The sequence below is a fragment of the Scylla paramamosain genome, chromosome 43, assembly GCF_035594125.1.
Source record: "Scylla paramamosain isolate STU-SP2022 chromosome 43, ASM3559412v1, whole genome shotgun sequence".
Classification (NCBI taxonomy): Eukaryota; Metazoa; Arthropoda; class Malacostraca; order Decapoda; family Portunidae; genus Scylla; species Scylla paramamosain.
In genome coordinates, this window is record NC_087193.1 from 12,339,714 (window position 1) to 12,359,883 (window position 20,170).

The 20,170-nt window shown below is 42.4% G+C and overlaps 2 protein-coding genes across 2 annotated transcripts in view; one reads left to right on the forward strand and one right to left on the reverse strand.

Moving 5' to 3' along the window:
- Positions 1–610: 610 nt before the first annotated feature.
- On the reverse strand, positions 611–15,566 carry LOC135093545 (uncharacterized). Its single transcript, XM_063992889.1, has 9 exons — positions 15,354–15,566; positions 14,226–14,323; positions 13,558–13,648; positions 12,872–12,996; positions 12,474–12,645; positions 11,717–11,817; positions 11,031–11,166; positions 10,025–10,145; positions 611–9,626 (listed from the first exon to the last, which is right to left on the reverse strand). Exons 1-9 carry the CDS (start codon positions 15,456–15,458, stop codon positions 6,655–6,657), a joined length of 3,921 nt encoding a protein of 1,306 aa, XP_063848959.1. The 5' UTR covers positions 15,459–15,566; the 3' UTR covers positions 611–6,654.
- Positions 15,567–17,417: 1,851 nt separating this feature from the next.
- LOC135093593 (heparan-alpha-glucosaminide N-acetyltransferase-like) overlaps positions 17,418–20,170 on the forward strand; it is a 3,618-nt gene continuing 865 nt past the window's right edge. The window contains exons 1-3 of the mRNA XM_063992986.1: positions 17,418–17,426; positions 19,111–19,278; positions 19,554–19,675. Coding sequence (XP_063849056.1) covers positions 17,418–17,426; positions 19,111–19,278; positions 19,554–19,675 — 299 coding nt within the window. The remainder of the gene's footprint in view (positions 17,427–19,110; positions 19,279–19,553; positions 19,676–20,170) is intronic.

Here is a 20,170-nt window from a genome sequence, read left to right on the forward strand (position 1 = left end):
ATCAATGTACAGGCCTATACACGCTACATAAATAGTACGTACATATATATATATACATAACTTTTGAAATGTATAAATAATATATATATATATATATATATATATATATATATATATATATATATATATATATATATATATATATATATATATATATATATATATATATATATATATATATATATATATATATATATTCTTGTATTGTTTCATAAAGGGATTGATGGACGGTGTTTGGTATCCATAACATGTTCCAATAAGAAACTGAAGATTAAATTGTGTCTTATTATACCAATGCAATGTGACCTTATTTATTAATCTATTGCACATATTTATCTACATATCAAGCTATTTTATGCCTCTGCAGTATCATTCCACACACTCTTTCTTTACATGATGCCCCAGTGTCACATCAGGTTCCCCACATAGTCTGGGTTACCTCTCTTTAAAGGTGGCCAGACTGCCATATGGAAACACATCAGCTATTTCAGATACAACTAATGGGAATGCCAGACTTGATAACACACCAACCATTCCAGGGACAATTAATGGGGATGCCAGACATGTACCCAAACACACCAACAGTTCCAGGGACAATAAGTCAAAGGAATACATCACGTAGAACCTTATTATTAGCAGAAAGTATTATGTACATGAGCAATTTAGTCAGACCAGGAAGCAAATATACAAAAATAGAAAATTTCCTACATTATGCATGAAGTGTGATGCAGCACCGCGCTCTGCCTTGTGTGGGGCGCCGTGCTGCCCCGCCACACACCCTGCCCCGGCCGTGTGAGGCAACACTAACTGGCTTGTCTGTACTAACTCATAAATATAGGTATAAATAAGACATAAATAATACTTGGGGGTATATACAGAAGTCCAGTGACCTCAGATGTTACTGTTCTGTTTCTGACTGGACAGTAACCTACATCAACTTAGAGACAAGTGAGTGATGTGAGAAATCCTGCAAATGACGGATTTTCTTCAAGACCAGACAGAAATGAATGAGATAGATGCAAAAATTATACACCATTGTTCATCCTACACTCCATACATCAACGTGGACTGTGCTACACCCATACACTCACCAGTCACTTACACTAATACATACACTTCCTTAAGAAAAACTACACCCACACCTAAAATATATGTGTACTCAAATAAAAACCAATATTTTCAGACTGTTACCCAAAAGAAAACGTGTATTCTTGGATATAAAGAAATTCCCAACTACTCATATCCAAAATCAAAATAATTATACCCAAATAAAAACAATTTTCAGACCATACCCCCAAAAATACGTAAATTCAAATAAAACTCATAATTTTCAGACACATGCAAAAAAAAAAAAATAGATGTATACTTCCAAAAAGAGTAATTTTCAAACCACCAAAGAAAAATTAAAAACAAAAAATAAACCAAGATCATTTTCAGACACAACCCCAAAAAATTTCCAAGTATTGAAAGAAAAATAGTGACAGTTTTACGTTCTCTCCCTCCCAACAGTGACGGGGAGGTGGGTGCTGCAATGCTACACCAGTCACTGCACCTTTCACGGTAGAGGAAGGTCCAGTGTTGTGGTGGTGCAGGGAATGTTTAGTACAGTGTTGCAGTGTTACAATGGGTGTTTTTGGCATTGTTTTGATAAGGTATGTTTTCAAATTTTCTTCTGTGGGGTTTGGCTTGAGTGGTAGTCAGGAAGTGGATAGTAGTAGTAGTAGTAGTAGTAGTATTAGTAGTAGTAGTAGTAGTAGTAGTAGTAGTAGTGGTAGTGGTGGTGGTGGTGGTGGTCGTTCAGGAAGATAGACAAACAGTAAATATATAAAACAAAATTACATACTGTTTAAAACTGATAAATCTAAGAAAAAGAGACAAACAGAGAGATAGACAGACGCATATACAGTATACATAAACCTGAATTACGTATATCAACAAACCAGTAACACAAAACCAAAACACACACAAAAACACACAAAAAAACACCATAAACACAAATTATTTTCCAGCATAGCATCACTTTCTTATCAGCTAAAGAAGGGCATTAACAAAAACCTTTATACTTCAGAACTTATGACTCAAACTTCAGGATGCAAGAGGATTTGGGATGTCTCATGTTCTGTAGAGTGACCAAGTGATAGTGTGTGTGTGTGTGTGTGTGTGTGTGTGTGTGTGTGTGTGTGTGTGTGTGTGTGTGTGTGTGTGAGGGTGTGTATACATGTGTGTGTAAATTTGTGGGATATGGGTGTGTGAGGCATAGGAAAGATGGTTAGAAATATGATCTCGAATATAATGCAATTTTATGATGAAACACAAAATTATATTAATACTTTACATTTCTAACATTTCAACTTGTGTGTGTTTTTCTTAACTTGAGTGTGTGAGGCAGAAGAGAGGTGGTCAGAAAAAGGATTTCTTAAACACAGTTTTACAAGAAAACACAAACAGAAACTAATACTTTACACCTCAAATAGACATTTCAACTTGTCCTCTTTACTCTCGCTAACTCAACACCACAAACATTACAAATACTGCTTCACCAGCTCTCTGTCTGTCTCTCTGTCTCTCTCATACTCTCATATTTATCCTAAGCTTCAGAATCGTGCAAACACCCTTCAGCCTCCACACACACCCACACACACACACCAAAGCACTTTCCAACACACTGAGCTAGTCTGTCTTTATAACACACACCCAACACATCACCTTATCCCATTCCCCACTATTCTAGACACACCCAAACTCCTCAACACATCATGTTTTGACTCTGACTTAGGTAATCCTGAACACATCCTGACACACACATCCCGAACACATAACCTTAAAAATCTGAACTTGTTCTTCACTCTATAATCCTAAAATTATTTCAACACTCCTTCAGTACACCATCTTTCAAATCTGACCTTATTTTTCACCCTACAACCCCTTGACACCCTTAACACACCACCTCACACCATCCCACAAACCCTACACAGCCTGACACCACCATCCCACACCATCCCTCACCATCTCACAAGCCCTACACAGCCTGACCATCCCACACACCACCACACATCCTTCTTGAGTGGCAGGCGGTCCCAGACACACACACACACACACACACACATACGAGGTAAGGGTTCCTGAGTGCCATCGCTCGCTGACTGGAGGCGAAGCAGCAAACACCTAACAATAAGTAGGCAGTGATCATCAAATTGAGGAATCCAGTAAGCTACGACCTTAACACCTAAGACACTAAGAGAAGGGAAAGGAGGAGGAGGAGGAGGAGGAATTAGTTGTGCCAGCTGATGCACTTCATAAATCAACAGTCTTACATTCTCATAGACTCTGGGATAAATACAGATAGTATATCATAGTGTGTTCTTGAGTGCCCGTGTCCTATCTTGTCTTGCCTGCTTTTGACGGCTCTAGTGCAAGTGTTTGGTGGTTGAAGGGAGTTCTCAAGGGTGTTTTTTGTGAGTCTATGGTAGTTTAACAGTTTGTAGTAAAAGTTAATAGGGTTTTCATGGTTCTAGGGAAAGTCTAACAGCATATAGTGGAAGTTATTAGGGTTTTCATGTTTCTAGGGAGAATATAATAGGCTCTGCTGCAAATTATTAATGTTTTCATGACTCTAGGGATTATTTAGAAGTATTACAGTGGATATGATTTGGATTTTTCATGATTCTAGGCTAGAGTGGAAGTTATCAAAGTTTTCAAGAGCATTTTCATGACTTAGGAATTACATATATCAGATAACTCTACACTGTCATTAAGAAGAAATACCAATGAGAACCCAGTCAACCATCACTGTGGCCTTAAGAAACAGGCTATATTGGAAGTTATTAGAGTTTTTGAGAGCATTTTCACGACTCAGGAGATACATACATAAATCAAGTAACCCTACACCGTCAATAAGAAAAAACATCAATGAGAACCCAGCTAACCATCTTTGTGGTCTCAAGAAACTGACGTAACAAGAGAACTGAGCACTGAGGAACACAAGTCAAGCACCACACAACACCAGCAAGGCGGCAGCGGTGGTGGCAGCTGTATACTACACTAACCCTACATCAGAAAGCCTTACAGTACCACTACAAGATTACTGGTACAAAATACAGCACTCTGAGAAGCAGCGCCTCCCTCGACTCCCTTCCTCGGGTCACACGCCACGCCACTGACTTAACACTGCCCAGAGATCTGAAGTGAAGTGTTTCCCTGTGGTCTGAAGGAGCTTGAGTAAAGGCTGAAGTCTAAATGTTTAGGGAAAAAGACTGAAGAAAAGAATGGAGTGTAACTTAATAGGTCAAGCTTGAAAAAAGGATGGAGTCTTAAACTTAGGAGCTTAATACTTTCACTGCAATATGCAATTCACACTAAAAGCAAAGCATGAAATCTTCATAAACACTCTGAAGTAAGGGATGAAATAGATCTTGCAATTTCCAGCCAGGTTAACATTCTGGTTGCTGTAGAATAAGATGCGTCTCAGAGTGGCTAGTGATTAGGGGCAAATGTACCAAATAGCAGGGAATGAGTTATAGAAATAAGTTCTGGTGATGCTACAAAAGGGATTGGCTGAATTCAAAAGCTATTCGATCATAGGGAAGAGGATCAGTGATAAAATATAAAGGAATTGGGTGTTTTCATGGGTGCTAGACTGAAAGAAATAAGATAAAATAAAAGAAATTGGATGTTTTATAGTTATGTTACATGGAATAAGATCAGTAGTAAAATAAAGATTTGATGACTTGAAAGAATGCTAGACTGGAAAAAAATAAGATCGCTGATAAAATAAAAGGTATTGGATGTTTTTAAAGAGAGTTACATTACAGTGAATAAGACCAGGGATTAAATAAAGGACTAAGTGAATGCATAAGTGATGCTACAGAACAGTGCCTTGACTTTCACAGTATCGGCCACTCCTGTGCTGTGTTTTCTCATGCACTTGTACTAAACTAATAAAAATAAAACACACAGACCAAATACTGTTGATAATATCCTGTGAGGTGGCTCATGAGATACTGTTTACTGAGACGAGTCAAAAAATGAGGTATGAGTGAGTGAAAGAATACAATAGTGATGGAAGTAATAGATTTATGAAGAGTGAGTCAGCGAGTGTGAAATGGTACAGTGACTGACATAAAGGACAGTTTTTTTCAAGGATGAGTCAATAAATGAATGAGTAAGTGAATGAAATAATACAATTGTGATGGAAATAATTGAGTTTTTCCAAGAATGAATGAATGAATGAATGAGCTGAATAATACACAGACAGAAGTTATCAATTCTTTTTTTTTTCAAGGATGAGTAACAAAATGAGTGAATGAGTAACATGATACAACAGTGACAGAAATAATTGAGTTTTTCCATAAATAAGTAAATGAGCTGAACAATACAGAGACAGCAGTAATCAAGTCCTCCAAGGCTGAGTCAATGAGATGGCATGACAAGAGTGAGGGAAGCAATGAGTGACTGGCTTGTGTTCTCGGACTGAAGGCTACAATGGAGACACACAGATACACATCATTCAGTGCAGGTTGTTTTGTGTCACCATAAACTGAAGATGCATAGAGGAGAGGCTGAGTTGAAAGATGCACAGTTTAGCCACAGTACTTATGCATGCAGACACACAGACACACAGACACACACACATGCATACACTCAAACATGCCTTCCTTTTTTCCATTTTCTTTCCTTCTTCTCTCTCTCTTTTCTTTCTTATTCCATCAGTGTTATATCTCTACTGCTTCTCTTCACACACACACACACACACACACACACACACACACATTTATGTCCTCCTATCTTCCATCCTTCCTTCCTTCATCCTTCTCATCTTCCTTCTCTTTTCTTATTATTTCATCTCTATTACCATCTTTTCTACACACACACACACACACACACACACACACACACACACACACACACACACACACACACACACACACACACACATACACACACAGGCCACAAACAAGTCAAAAAAAGAGAACCTCCCCCCTCACTCCCCCCTCCGCACCACAATACAGGGCTAAGTACAACCTTAACTTTAATTATCTATATCACCAACTTCCTTATGAGGCTTTCAACAAACTGAGCCTTTTCTCAGGTACTGCTACTGACCCACTCCTGAGATGATAGGTCACTCACACATTCACACACACGCATACTTACACATGCAAGAACACACACACATTAGCTTTCTATCTGTCTATCTCTCTCACATATATATACATACACTGTTTCTCTCTCTCTCGCACATAATCTCTGTCTTTCTCTCTCTCATACACACACATAGTTTCTCTCTCTCTTCACATGTGCACATATTCACTATTTCTCTCATTTTCTCTCTCATATGCACATTATCTTTCTCTCTTTTGCTTTCTCTCACACACACTATCATTCTCTCTCTCTCTCTCTCTCTCTCTCTCTCTCTCTCTCTCTCTCTCTCTCTCTCTCTCTCTCTCTCTCTCTCTCTCTCTCTCTCTCTCTCTCTCTCTCTCTCTCTCTCTCTCTCTCTCTCTCTCTCTTGCAAGCCTAATCTCTCAGACATTTATCATCTCACAAAGTCTTCATGCAAGGTTCAAGTGAGACATCAACCCCTCTAACACTCTCTACACCTAACTCAACAACAATTAATGAGAATATTGACAAGCTGGCTAAAGACTCGAACCCTCACACTCTCGACTTCTTCTTCATACCTTTCCTCAGCCCTTTGCCATACCAGCCAGGGACAAACTTCCTCTCCCCCTTCTCATCCTTGTCTCTACACTCCTCCCCATCACTCGCTTTGTGCTCCTCCTCCTTGTCCCCTTCAGGCGAATGGTGGTGGTGGTGATGGTGGTGATGGTCCTCCTCCTCCTCCTCCTTGTGGTGTGTTGTCGTCACTGGCGCCAGTAACTCAAATTTCGACTTGCGTTTTGCTCTGGTTCTCTCATAGGTCAGACTAGTGAGCTTCTTCTCAAACACCGGCTCATACCTGCGATAGTTGACTGTGCGTCTCCGCCTGATGATGTCCCGCGCCCGCTGGATGGCCTCATCACAGCGTCCCTGTGATGGCCGCAGGCTGGCTATGCGACACAGCTCTGGGTTGCTGCCACTGCAGTGACACCTGAATGCCTCCTCCTCCTGCTGCTGCTGCTGGCTGGAGGCATCACACGAGGCTCTGGTTCTGCTGCGCGTTATTCTCCCAATGGGGTGACAGTCCTCGCCATTTTCTGCCGGCGGGTCAGTCTCCGGCATATCACTCTCTGATGGGCCTGCCGCCGCCACTGCCACCACCTTCTCCTTTCCCTCAGCACTACTGTCGAAGCCCCAGAACCAGATGCACTTGACATCGTCGTCGTCAGAGCCCTTGAGTGCCTTGGGAGAGCTGCGGTGCTGCGCAGCGCTGTCACTCACCGCCTCGGCACAGATGTTCTTTAAGATCACCGAGCTGGACTTCTCTGAGCTGGCAAACAGCTTGGATGTCTTGGAGTGGAAGCCCTGCCTCAAGTCCCGGCCCAGGTTGCAGTCGTTCATCTCCATCATGACGGTGAGCGCACTCAGGCTGTCCTTGTTGGGTCCACAGAAGCTCTGGTACCAGATGGACTTGAGCTCGGCGCTGTCAGCCGTGCTCAACTCAGAGGAAAATTTTGCCCGGGAGCGCTGGCACTGCAGGTGTTCTGTGAGGGCCTTGACATGTACCTTGGACACAGAGTTGTCAATGTAGATGGCCGACTTGTTGGCCGGCACCAGGGCCTTCTGGCGGAGGCTGAGGCATGGCACAGACACCCGGGCCACCTCGCCCTGGGAGGAGCAGGCAACAGGAGCCTTGCGGACCGCTGGGGCTGTGAGATATGGGATGCCGGCTGGCCCATCCTGCTTGTCCATGGCCTCCACACACGTGGTGGTGATGATGCCATCCACAATGCGCGTCCGCAGCAAGAAGCTCCCATCGGCCGCCATGCCGGGGGTGAGATCCAGTCCCCTGCCACACAGCACGTTGTTCGCCTTTACCACCGCATCCTCGCGACTCAAGTCTTGGCTCAGCTCATTCCCCGACTCACTGGTGTCCTTGACGCATGGCTCACTGAGTTTCTCCTTGTCCAGCGTGCCCACCTCCACCACACTGCTCACCACAGACACCACATCAGGGGAGACAGATCCGCCAGACTTGTCGCGACCTTTACACTTGCTACAGCTAGAACGGGACTCACCACCACCACCATCATCACCACCACCACCACCACCACCACCACCACCACCACTGGAAGAGGACAACACCTGACTCACACACTCACAGGGGCCCTCACTACTGTCACTGGAGCTGAGGGCCTCTGAGGACTGGCAGTGGCCGGGAAGTACACTGGGAAGACTAGAGCCATCATGATTCTCGAAACCTGGGACAGACACTTCACTCCGCGCCTCACACTCTCTTTTCCTTGGACCCTTGAGCACCTCTCGGCTGCACCCGCCACCCGCTACCTTCACTCCGGCCTTGGGGTAGTTGACGAAGGACCTGATGCAGAGGCCGGTGCCATAAAAATCATTCTGCTTCAAGAGCGCCTGTCCCTGCCGAGCCATCTGGACGTTTGTGGACGCATAGGCAAGCTTAAAATAGTCCACTTGGTTCTCCTTGGTCTGCTCTGGCGTGTCAGAGTCCTCAGTGTGACAGTCCTCTCCTTTCTCACTTGATTCAGAGTCGGAGCAGCAACTGACACTGCTCTTAGGGGATGTAATGTCGGTGATGTCAATGTCGGTGTCTGGCATGTGTTCCCAAGGCTCCCCCTCCATGTCAGATGTGTGGAAGTCCTCTTCAGCATCACCATCATCACCATCGTCACCGTCATCACCATCATCGCCATCATCGCCGTCACTATCCATGGCCTCACTCTTCACCTCATCATCTGTGGTGCCCTGCTGCCCTGCCTCCTCCTGCTCCTCATCCTTCAGGCTGGTCTCTGCTGCTGTGTCAGTCTCCATGTCAAACTCCCGACTCCCCGTGTCACTCAGAGTCTCCATATCCTTCACATCTTCCACCTCCTCCACCTCCTCCTTGATCTCAGGCACAAGATCCTCCTCCTTCTCCTCCTTAACCTCTTCCTTAACCTCCTCCTTCAACTCCTCCTTAGCCTCCAGCAGTGGTTTGCTCTCACAATCAGTATCTTCAGTTTTCAAGTACTTGGGTTCACTCACGCCATCTTCGCTGCGACCAACGAGCAGTTTTTCAGTTTCCCAGGGCATGTGGAGTCCATTAATAGGCTTCACATCCTCCTTACTCTCCTCCTTCACCTCACACTTCTCCTCCTTCACTTCAATCTTTGTGCTCTCTATCTTATCCAGTTTCCTCTTCCTACTCTCCTCTCTGTTCTGTGACGCTTCCTCCAATCTTTCTTCATCCTTATGCCCATCAGTACCATTCTCGTCCACATTTTCATCCATATTTTCATCCATATTCTCCACATCCAGCTCCTCCTCTTCCTCCTCCTCCTCCTCTTCCTCATCTCCCTCTTGTGGTGGTACAAGGCAGGCACGGGAGGCAGTGTTGGCCTCAGCAGGGTGCAGGGGAGTGGCCAGGGTGAAGATTGGGTCACTAGCCTTGGAGTAACGTGGTAACTTGAATCCCAGAGCCTTCATCACCCTTGCCATCACCTCATCACACTTGCCTGTAAAAACACTGACTCTGTAGAGATTTGTGAGTGAAAATAGAAGTGGTTTTAGCTTTGAGTAGATACATAGAGGGATTTAAACTGTAGCAACTGACTCTATTAAGCTTTGCGGTTGAAAATAGAAGCGGTTTAGCTCGAAATAATGCTCTGCTACTCAAAAATGAAAGATAGATGCAGCTATGCAGAAGATGAAAGATAAGAAACCAGTGCAAGTATTAGTTAGATAGACAGAAAGCTAGAAACATGAAAGAGAGACATAACAAAATAGAATTACACAGAAAACAAAAGAATGGTGAAAATATTAACACAGAAAAAAAAAAAAAGAAGATAAAGAGATACAAAGATGAAAGATCACCACCATCACCACCACTACCACCACCACCACCAAGCATTACCATTAATCTTGAGAGTGGCATCCTTATCCTTGGGTGTCCACTGCAGGTTGACAATGTACAGTCTTGGTCTCTTCTTTGGGGAGCGTCCCATCTGCCACAGCCAAGGGTACTTCTTCAGCACCTGCCGGGGGAGGAGGACGTGAGGAGGAGTGCTTGTTTTGGCTTGTTGTTCTGTCGTTGCTCAATTTTCTTCTTTGTAAGTGAACAAGAAAATAAAAGGGTGTCTATTTTAGTTTGTTATTCTGTTTAATGCTTGCTGGGGGAGGAGGATGTAAGGAGAGGTGCTCGTTCAGGCTTGCTGTTCTGTCGCTGCTCAATTTTCTTCTTCGTAAGGGAATAAGAGAATGAAAGGGTGTCTATTTTAGTTTGATATTCTGTTTAATACCTGCTGCAGGAGCAGTGCTTGTTTTAGACTAGTGTTGTTCTGTTGCAGTCAAAGGTTCTTCTTCATAAGGGAATAAGGGAGTGATAGGATGTTTATTTTAGTTTGATATTCTGTCACAGCCAAGAGTACTTCAATAATGCCAGACTCAAGTGAAGAATTGGAGAATAAGTGTCTGTTTTAGTCTATCACTCTGTTGCAGTCAAAGTTTTTTCTTAATGTTGGAATAAGAGAAGGAAATGAAGCGTGTTTTACACAGGAAATGCCATGTGTGGGCCTGACAACTTCTTGTAGGGAGAAATTGGTTTTTAAATTGAGCAGCAGATGAATAAAACACTCAGTAACCAGGTTGTTAGATGATGGAAATGACCAGGCATGTTTTATACAGGGGCTGCCACATGCAGATGGCTTCCTGCCACAGGAAGCCATCTGATGGCTTCCTGCACCACATCCTGTTACTGTAGATTTCCTTACATTATACATCCTTAAATCTTTGTCCTTCCAACCACCAATTAATCTAAGGAACAATATAAACAAGAGCAACAATCAGAAACACAAGGCCCTCCCACACCCACCCACACAGAACAAGTCAATCCCAGCACAGTGAACAGAGAGGACTGGCACCTTGAGACTGGAGCCGAGGCAGAGGATGGTGTCACACGCATTGGCAGCCTGACAAGCACCCTGCCAGTTGAGGGGCCACCGCAGCCGCCCTCGCTCCCCAAAGTGCACAATGGTGTCAATTAACGGCTCACCACACCTGCGGGAACACACCTGCTTAGTTGGGTCACTCTTGGAAGTTGGTTAATGTAATTTACTTTTATTGTATTCTGTGTTTTATTTATCTATTTATCTATTTATTATCTGGAGTTGTTTGATTTGCTAGTAGTCTAACAATTTCCTGCATCTCTCCTTGTTTTCTATGTTCGTATGGTTTAAAAAAGAGATAGGAAGAGATTAATTATGAAACAGAGCGGTAGATCCCTGGAATAGACTTGCTAATCAGGGTATTAGTGCCAAGCCAATAGGGAGCTTTAAAAAACAGCTAGATAGATGTATGAATGGGTATGATAGGTGAAAACAGACAGGCATGTTTCATACAGGGACTGGCATGTGTCAGCCTGATGGCTTCCTGCACCAACTATTGTTTTATTATGTTCAGTATGTCCTCTTGTCTTGTGATAAAGCTAAGAGTGTGAATGATGTGTGTGTGTGTGTGTGTGTGTGTGTGTGTGTGTGTGAGATGCCTTGTCTGGGCCGCCCTCTGTGGAATTGCTGGCCTGGTACATAGATAGTCAACAAGTCCCCACCTGTAGCAGCGCCTGCCGGTGGTGTGCTTGAAGGTGGAGGTCTTCTCTGTTACGTCCATGGTTCTCACATACTCCCTTGCTGGCACACAGTGGATGCACACCTGAACCAATACAAATCAACAGGTTAAGTGGTTTATCTTATTGATTTATTAGTTATTTGTTTGAAGAGATTTTGAAGAAAGACAAACTTAATCTCCCATCCCTTCCACTGGTAAATTCTGGAACTCCCTGCTTGCTTCTGCATCTTCCGCCTGTGGTTTCAACTTTTCAAGAGAGAGACATTGATTTATTAGTTATTTGTTTGATGAAATTTTGAAGAAAGACAAAATCTCTCATCCCTTCCACTGGTAAACTCCCTGCCTGCTTCTGCATCTCTTCCCACATATGCTTCAAACTTCAAGACACTTCTCAAACTTCAGATCACCCTTTTGGCTAAACTCTTTTTGGACTGGCACCTTCAACAGACCTTTTCTTTATAGCCTTCTTGTCACTCTATGTCAGATTCCCTCTCTTACATGGAAAAAAATAAAAAATAAGGTAAAAAACACAGGTTCATTCATGCAGCCTTTCACACACAGCCTCCAGGGACTTATACAAACCAATCCTTAGTCAATGTATATATTCCCAAGCACCTCCAACACCAAGACTAGACAGACACATGAAAACGCACATATTCATAAGAACTAAAACACAAATATAGCTCTTCAAACACAGCCTCAATACAACTCAGACAAACCAACCCCAAACCAACCCTTACCTCAATGTACATATTCCCATGCACCTCCGACAGTGCAGACTTGGGCAGGCCAGAGCGCAGGTGCAGGCCGTCACAGTTCTGGGAGACAACATGGTGCACAATGCCTTGCTGGTAGAGGGTTGAGAGGGCCATGTGCGTCAGGGTCGGCTCGGCAGCTGAGAGGTCGTGGTGCCTGTGGGATATGGGTGTTACAGGGATTGGTAAGGGTAATGAACAGGTATTTTATGGCATTTTGGATGTGATTTGGGTGTTGTGGGTGTGTTATTGGTGTGTGTGTGTGTGTGTGTGTGTGCCTATTTATATCTTCACCAGTCACATATACAGGTAGACAACTAGAGAGACAGACAGATATACAGACAGATCAACAAACAGACAGCTAATACACCCAGATTCCTCACCCGATGTCCTGTCCCTTCTGCAGGCGAGTCCAGATACCATTGGGGCCGCGATAATCAGGAATGGAAGCTGCCGTGGAGATGCCAGCGCCTGTGTACGCCACCAGGAACTCTGAGTCATGGATTGCCTGAAGGAGGGACACAAGACTGCAGGATTACTCAGGTTTATGCAGTTACTTGTGTTTTGTGATAAAAAATGAGGGGTGTGGGGTAGTGAAGTCTGTGTGTGTGTGTAATCAGGAGTGTGTGTGGAAGGTAAGGTTAGGTTAGGTTAGTTAGGTTATGCAAGATGAAAGGTACAAATTATTGAGGGTGTTTTTAAAGATAATGTGATGAAAGTAAGGTAAAGTTTGGGATAGATTAGTTAAGTTGGATTAAGATGCAGTGAAAGATATGCATGTAATGGAATAGACTGAAGAAAGACAAGGAGTGAGTGTGTGAGAGGAGGATGCTGAGGATAGAGAGAAAGACGTGAGGGAAAGTTTATGAATGCAGTGAAAAAAAAAAAAAGTATATGCAATTGGTGAGACTGAGGGAGGCACAGAAGACCAAACACATAGAAGAAAGTAAAAAGATGAAGATGAACTAAGACCAAACACCAAGGAAAGTGAAGGGATAAATAAACCAAGATAAATAAGGAAAGGTTAAGATTCCATTAGGGTCTAGCAGGTTCATTTAGTCCTCCTCACCTGGGCCAGCTCCTCACACTTAGCCTGGAGAACCTCAGCTGTGTCCTCCTGCTCTGTCTTACGTGACTGCCACATTGCTCTCTTCTGCCGCCTGAGAGAGACACAGATTAGAAAACAGTGTGACTTTCCTTTATTCATGAGGGAACTCTGGCATAGGACAACAAAAAAGGCTGAAAAATAAAGACCCTGTGATTGGACCAGTTTGTAAAGATTATCAAAAGGATTATCTAAATTTTTGAGAAGTAGGCAAGGAGTTCTAGAATTAACAAATAGAGTTAAGTTAGTTTTTAATTACACTGAAATTTAAGTTTGGTTATTTTAAGTAAATTAGATGCAAGTTTAGATCATGTTTAGGTTAAGAAGGTTATGTTAGGTTAGGTTAGGCTGTTTGAGTTAAAGTTTGGTCACCTTAGGTTCAATTAGGTTAGGTTATTTGAGTTTAGGTTAGGTTAGGTTTGATTAGATTTAGTTAAGTTAGGTTAGCTTATGTTAGATTAGATTAGGTTGGCTTAGATTAAATTTGATTAGGTTAGGTTAGATTTGGTTATTTGACTTTAGATCAGGTTAAATTAGCAAGACAGGTAAAGTGTGTAGCCTCACCTTTTACAGTTAAGTTAAGTTAGATTAGGTTTTCTTAGGTTAGGTTAGGTAAGGAGTGTCTGCCTCACCTCTTGTGGTACTCCTCCACCAGCTCAGCATTCTCCTCCAGCACCTGTCGGTCGTCCAGTGTGAGCGAGTCATTCTTCTTGCGCAGGATTGACGAAACCTGCGAGAGAGAGAGAGAGAGAGAGATGTAGTTTCTGTATTCATTTTGTTTGCTTCTATATCTTATTTACTTTGACTGTATTCTATTATTTATCCATCTATCTACAGGCAGAGTCTATCTATCTATCAGTTTATCTATCTATCAAGCTATATGTCTATCTATCTACCAACCTATATGTCTGTCTATCTATATATCTGTCTGTTTATCTATATGTTAGTCAGTCTATCTATCAACCTGTGTGTCTCTATCTATCTATCTATCTATTTATCTATCTATATCTGTCTATCTATCTATCTTTCTGTGTCTACTTACCTAACTATCTATGAGTCTATCCATCTATCTACTTATATATTTATCTGAAGCAATACTCTGCTCTAAAACCTTAATCTTTATATATTTCTAGGTATTTAACTCTAAAAATTAAACGTAATTTATCTCCAGGGAGCTGCAAGGAAGAAACTAATGGGTGAATGTTGGGCAAGTAAGAATAACATGAATTGGGATTATTGGGTTAAAATATTGATTATCCAACGCCTACATGCATTAAAACCTTAATTACTGGCAAAAATTAACCATGGAGTTGTAATATATAAGAACTGATAAAAAATAATAACTGGTGAATATTGCTAGGGAAAATATGAAAGCCTGGATGAATTTGGGTAAGAAAGGAATATAATTAGGATGGAAAATTTAACTACTCATTATCCAACTTCTTTAAAGAGCGAATATTAACCACAAATAAATTAATATGCAGGACCAGACCGACAATAACCAAAGAGCATCACTAAGAAATTAAGAAAATCTACATGAATTTGAACATCACACAGACTTTGGATTAGGATAACATGATTTTCCACCAAATATCCAGCTTTTAAACGCACTCGGTGACGAAAAAACACAAAATAATCACATATTCCCTGTCCCTTTAAACTACAGCATGACCCCAAAAGTTTTATACGAATGCAATTATCTCTAGAACAACACCATCCCCAGGCATGATAGATATATAGGTGGATAGATTAATCCCTACTCTCTTCATTCTGGTGGCATTTCTCTTGCTCATGTTTATAGTAGCCTCTGTAGCCGCCTTTCTTCTCAGAGGCTCGGCGGGCGGCCCTCCCTCCTCGCCCTCCATTCTGTGTGTTTACAAACATTGTGCTATTAGGCCATCTTGATAACTTGCCCTCCCTTCTAATTTTGGGGGATTGACAGTTTTATGCGTTTATTTATGTCATTTTTTATCCTCTATATAATTAGATAGGTCTGTGAGGGTATTGTTCTATGGGTTATGGTAATGGTTCAAGCGTGTTTTGTGTTTTATTCAATATCGTTCCCAGTCTCAATATATAACGCTTAGGGTGCCAGCCTGCCAAGTTTAGTCACGCCTACAGGGAGCTGGTTGCTGGGGGATATTGGGTAGGGAAAGAATATGTGAGGTTTGGGGAAGGTGAAACTATTGATAACTGTCCGGGGTGGGAGTTTTATGTGCGTGTTCTGAGACGGACGAGTGTTTAGTGTTGTGTTTGTTGGATGCGTCTGAATCATTCATATATCACGCACACTCGAACTTCACAATCGAAGCACACACACACACACACACACACACACACATCGATACACTCGTTCGCTCGTTCACCTCTATATTCACCGGTCGTCTCATTTACCTCATACATCACACTTCACTACCATTGTCTCACTGTCTTGTATTTCTACATCTACACCCACCTTCACTTTCCTTTATCCTACCAAGCCTCGTATACAATAACCTAACACTCTAGAAATATTGCAACAAGAGTAATATTAATGATTCAATGTTATATAGACTAATCATTAACGTGAGGAACTTTGCCTTAAGCATATAGACAAACGTCAATATTTTACATTCCTACACCTTTCTAAACCCACCTACATCCTTCTAAGCCTGTCAGACATTAATCTAAGTGCCTAAAGATAATGTAATATGGCTTATATTATTGTTTTAAAATCGGTAATATGGTTTATTAGTGTTATATGCATCATTGTTCTCTGAGTACTGTCCCCAGGGCCAGACGTAAAACAGCCAGACTCCCTGACCTCTAGTGAGAAGTCATCGAACCTTGCTCTTCTTCTCTCTGTCTTCAGTCTACAGATATTTCGTGGTTTCTTATACTTGTACATACTATTATTTTCTCTCCTACATAATTTTATAGGTTTGCTTGTTGTTAAAAATTTGTGTTTGATAGTAAGATGTATCACTTTACTCAGATTTTTATGGGTTGTATGAACAGTTAACTCAGGCTTTTCAGATCTACAGAACTTTTCTGGTTTCTTCTACAGATTTGTCAGGAGGTTCTACGGATTACTATTTTGGCTACTGTTAAATAGTAATTAGAACCCACGACGCGTAACAGTATATGCAATAGAAATAAAACTAGCGCATTATATTATCTAAAATATAATAAATTTCACATTTTTGCATATTTCAAACGTATTATCTATATTATTTAGGAATTAATTTAGTACATTGGGGAGTTTCGAAGCAAGAGACCCGCCAAGAGAGAGGGAGTGTGTGAGGAACAGCGTTGCCAGACGTACGATAATTATTGTACAAGTACAATAATTTTTGCCCGTGTACTATGTACAATGGGACTCATACGATAATACGATAATTTGGGAATTCGTACGATATTTTTATGAAATATACAATAATTTGAGTGAAAATTAATGTTATCAATATCAGGTAACGCAAAATTTCTTATATAAATTTGAATAACAAAATAAAAACCTGAAAGTGCCAGATGTATTGCTTTCCTTACGAGACAAGTCTCACCATATGGGTGAACAACAGGTCTCGTTCTTGTCTGCGACCAGTCCGTCCGCTCCCTGAGTCCCCGTCCCATAGTCTCGTAGGCGTCAGTCAGTCATCAGTCTCGCGCGCCGCGACGCAGGACAGGATTTTCAGTTTTCATTAAAAATGTCTAAAGAGAAAGGAAAGGAGAGAGAGGAGGCATGTGGTGCAGTGCCGAAAAAAGCGAGACAGGAACAGAAATATAGGCCCGAGTGGGAAAAACAGTTTCCGTGGGTGGGACCTGCAAAGAAGGATGCTTATAAGGCCATGTGCCAAGTCTGTTCTCCAACTAGCCAAAAACTCCTTCATTAACAGAAAATGTCAAAACCTTTCAAGATCTAACTCCCCTCGTGATTTCTGGCATCTAGCCAAAAATATTTCCAATAACTTTGCTTCTTCTTTCCCTTCTCTATTTCAACCAGATGGCACCACTGCTATCACATCTATTTGTAAAGCTGAACTCTTCGCTCAAACCTTTGCTAAAAACTCTACCTTGGACGATTCTGGACTTGTTCCTCCCTCTCCTCCACCCTCTGACTACTTCATGCCACCTATTAAAATTCTTCGCAATGATGTTTTCCATGCCCTCGCTGGCCTAAACCCTCGGAAGGCTTATGGACCTGATGGGGTCGCTCCTATTGTTCTCCGAAACTGTGCCTCTGTGCTTGCACCTTGCCTAGTCAAACTCTTTCAGCTCTGTCTGTCAACATCTACCTTTCCTTCTTGCTGGAAGTTTGCCTACATTCAACCTGTTCCTAAAAAAAGGTGACCGTTCTAATCCCTCAAACTACCGTCCTATTGCTTTAATTTCCTGCCTATCTAAAGTTTTTGAATCTATCCTCAACAGGAAGATTCTTAAACATCTATCACTTCACAACCTTCTATCTGATCGCCAGTAGGGGTTCCATCAAGGCCGCTCTACTGGTGATCTTCTGGCTTTCCTTACTGAGTCTTGGTCATCCTCTTTTAGAGATTTTGTTGAAACTTTTGCTGTTGCCTTGGACATATCAAAAGCTTTTGATAGAATCTGGCACAAAGCTTTGATTTCCAAACTACCCTCCTACAGTTTCTATCCTTCTCTCTGTAACTTCATCTCAAGTTTCCTTTCTGACTGTTCTATTGCTGCTGTGGTAGACGATCACTGTTCTTCTCCTAAATCTATTAACAGTGGTGTTCCTCAGGGTTCTGTCCTGTCACCCACTCTCTTCTTATTATTCATTAATGATCTTCTAAACCAAACTTCTTGTCCTATCCACTCCTATGCTGATGATACCACCCTGCACTTTTCCACGTCTTTTCATAGACGTCCAACCTTCAGGAGGTAAACATATCACGCAGGGAAGCCACAGAATGCTTGACTTCTGATCTTTCTAAAATTTCTGATTGGGGCAGAGCAAACTTGGTATTGTTCAATGCCTCAAAAACTCAATTCCTCCATCTATCAACTCGACACAACCTTCCAGATAACTATCCCCTCTTCTTCAATGACACTCAACTGTCCCCCTTCTACTACACTGAACATCCTCGGTCTGTCCTTTACTTATAATCTGAACTGGAAACTTCACATCTCATCTCTAGCTAAAACAGCTTCTATGAAGTTAGGTGTTCTGAGACGTCTCCGCCAGTTTTTCTCACCCCCCCAGCTGCTAACTCTGTATAAGGGCCTTATCCATCAATGTATGGAGTATGCACTCTGATACTTTCTCTCCTATCCCAAACACTACCATGCACCATCAAACTTCTGCCCAAAACAGTCTCTCTTGTTCTCTATCTTTCATCTGGTACTTTCATAACACTTTCTACTTTCTCTCATACACCTAGTACTGTTTTCCATCCCAAGCATTCCCTCAAACTATTCCTCTTTTGCATAATTTTTGACTTTAAGCATTCCTATCACTGATCCAAAACATTCGACTTCCACCCTGCTGTTCTTTCTCTCATCTCTGCCTTTTATCCCCAGCGTTCCCTCAAGCTGTTCTTCCTGGGCATCATTCTCAACTCCCTGGGCGGCTGGAACAACCTAGCCACCTACAGAGTCCCTGGCGTCCTGCAGCGTTTTGCCATCTGCTACCTGGTCACTTCCTCTGTCGCCCTCGCCTTCACACCCGCCCAGCCTAAGCAGTACCAGGTCGGTGGCAGGTGTCGAGTCATGTCAGTCATTTTTCGTTGTTCTTCCAGATTATTTAAGTAATTTCTCGCTTGTTTTCCTCTTTTTTTTGTGTAAGAGGGAGTATTGACTGGCTAGGAGGAAAAAAACGGGTGGGTATATAGATCCTTTCATTTCCAGGGTGTTTGGGTGATATAGAAGGCTCCTCTCTCACTGCCCTTCATGACAGGGTGAGTGTATGTGTGTATGTGTGTTTGCATGTCTCCAGTACCTCTCTCACATGTTTGTGTTGACAGACTGACATCGGGATTGCCCTGAGTGACATCCTGCACCTCCTCCCTCAATGGGGTGTTCACCTTGCCCTCCTTGCTGTCCACACACTCATCACCTTCCTCCTGCCTGTGCCCGGGTGCCCTACGTGAGTGTGTGTGTGTGTGTGTGTGTGTGGGTGTGTGTGCTGGATAAGTGTGTGCTAGGTAAGTGTGTGTCCTGCCCTGCCCAGTGTGTGTGGTGTCCTGTCTAAGTGTGTGTATACTGGGTAAGTGTGTGTCCTGCCCTGCCCAGTGTGTGTGGTGCCTTGCATATGTGTGTGTGTGTATTGTCCTTTATGTAAGAACAGTTCTGGCCAAGGGTGACCAAAAAGAATGCAAACAAAATTGAAAAAAGCCCCACTGAGTTTCATTACGACTGAGGAGATGCCAAGGCAGTCAGTAGCAGAAGAGAAAACAGTGAGGTCACAAATTTCAACTCCCAAAAAACAAGGAAATGATAAATTTTCACTAAGGAAAAAAAGAAATCATAAATTTCCACTGAAAAACCAAGGAACAAAATTTTGAGTCTTAGCCACAATACCACCACCACCACCACCACCACCACCACCACCACCACCACATTAAGGCAATGATACACAGTG

What these genes read in the sequence shown, in the direction of transcription:
- LOC135093545 (XM_063992889.1), bottom strand. Translation starts at nt 15,458, where the DNA reads ATGGAGGGCGAGGAGGGAGGGCCGCCCGCCGAGCCTCTGAGAAGAAAG. An exon ending in ATGCCACCAGAATGAAGAGA is followed by an intron (nt 14,324 to 15,353) that starts GTAGGGATTAAT and finishes TCTCTCTCGCAG; the next exon opens with GTTTCGTCAATCCTGCGCAA. An exon ending in ACCGGCAGGCGCTGCTACAG is followed by an intron (nt 11,167 to 11,716) that starts GTGGGGACTTGT and finishes GTGTTCCCGCAG; the next exon opens with GTGTGGTGAGCCGTTAATTG.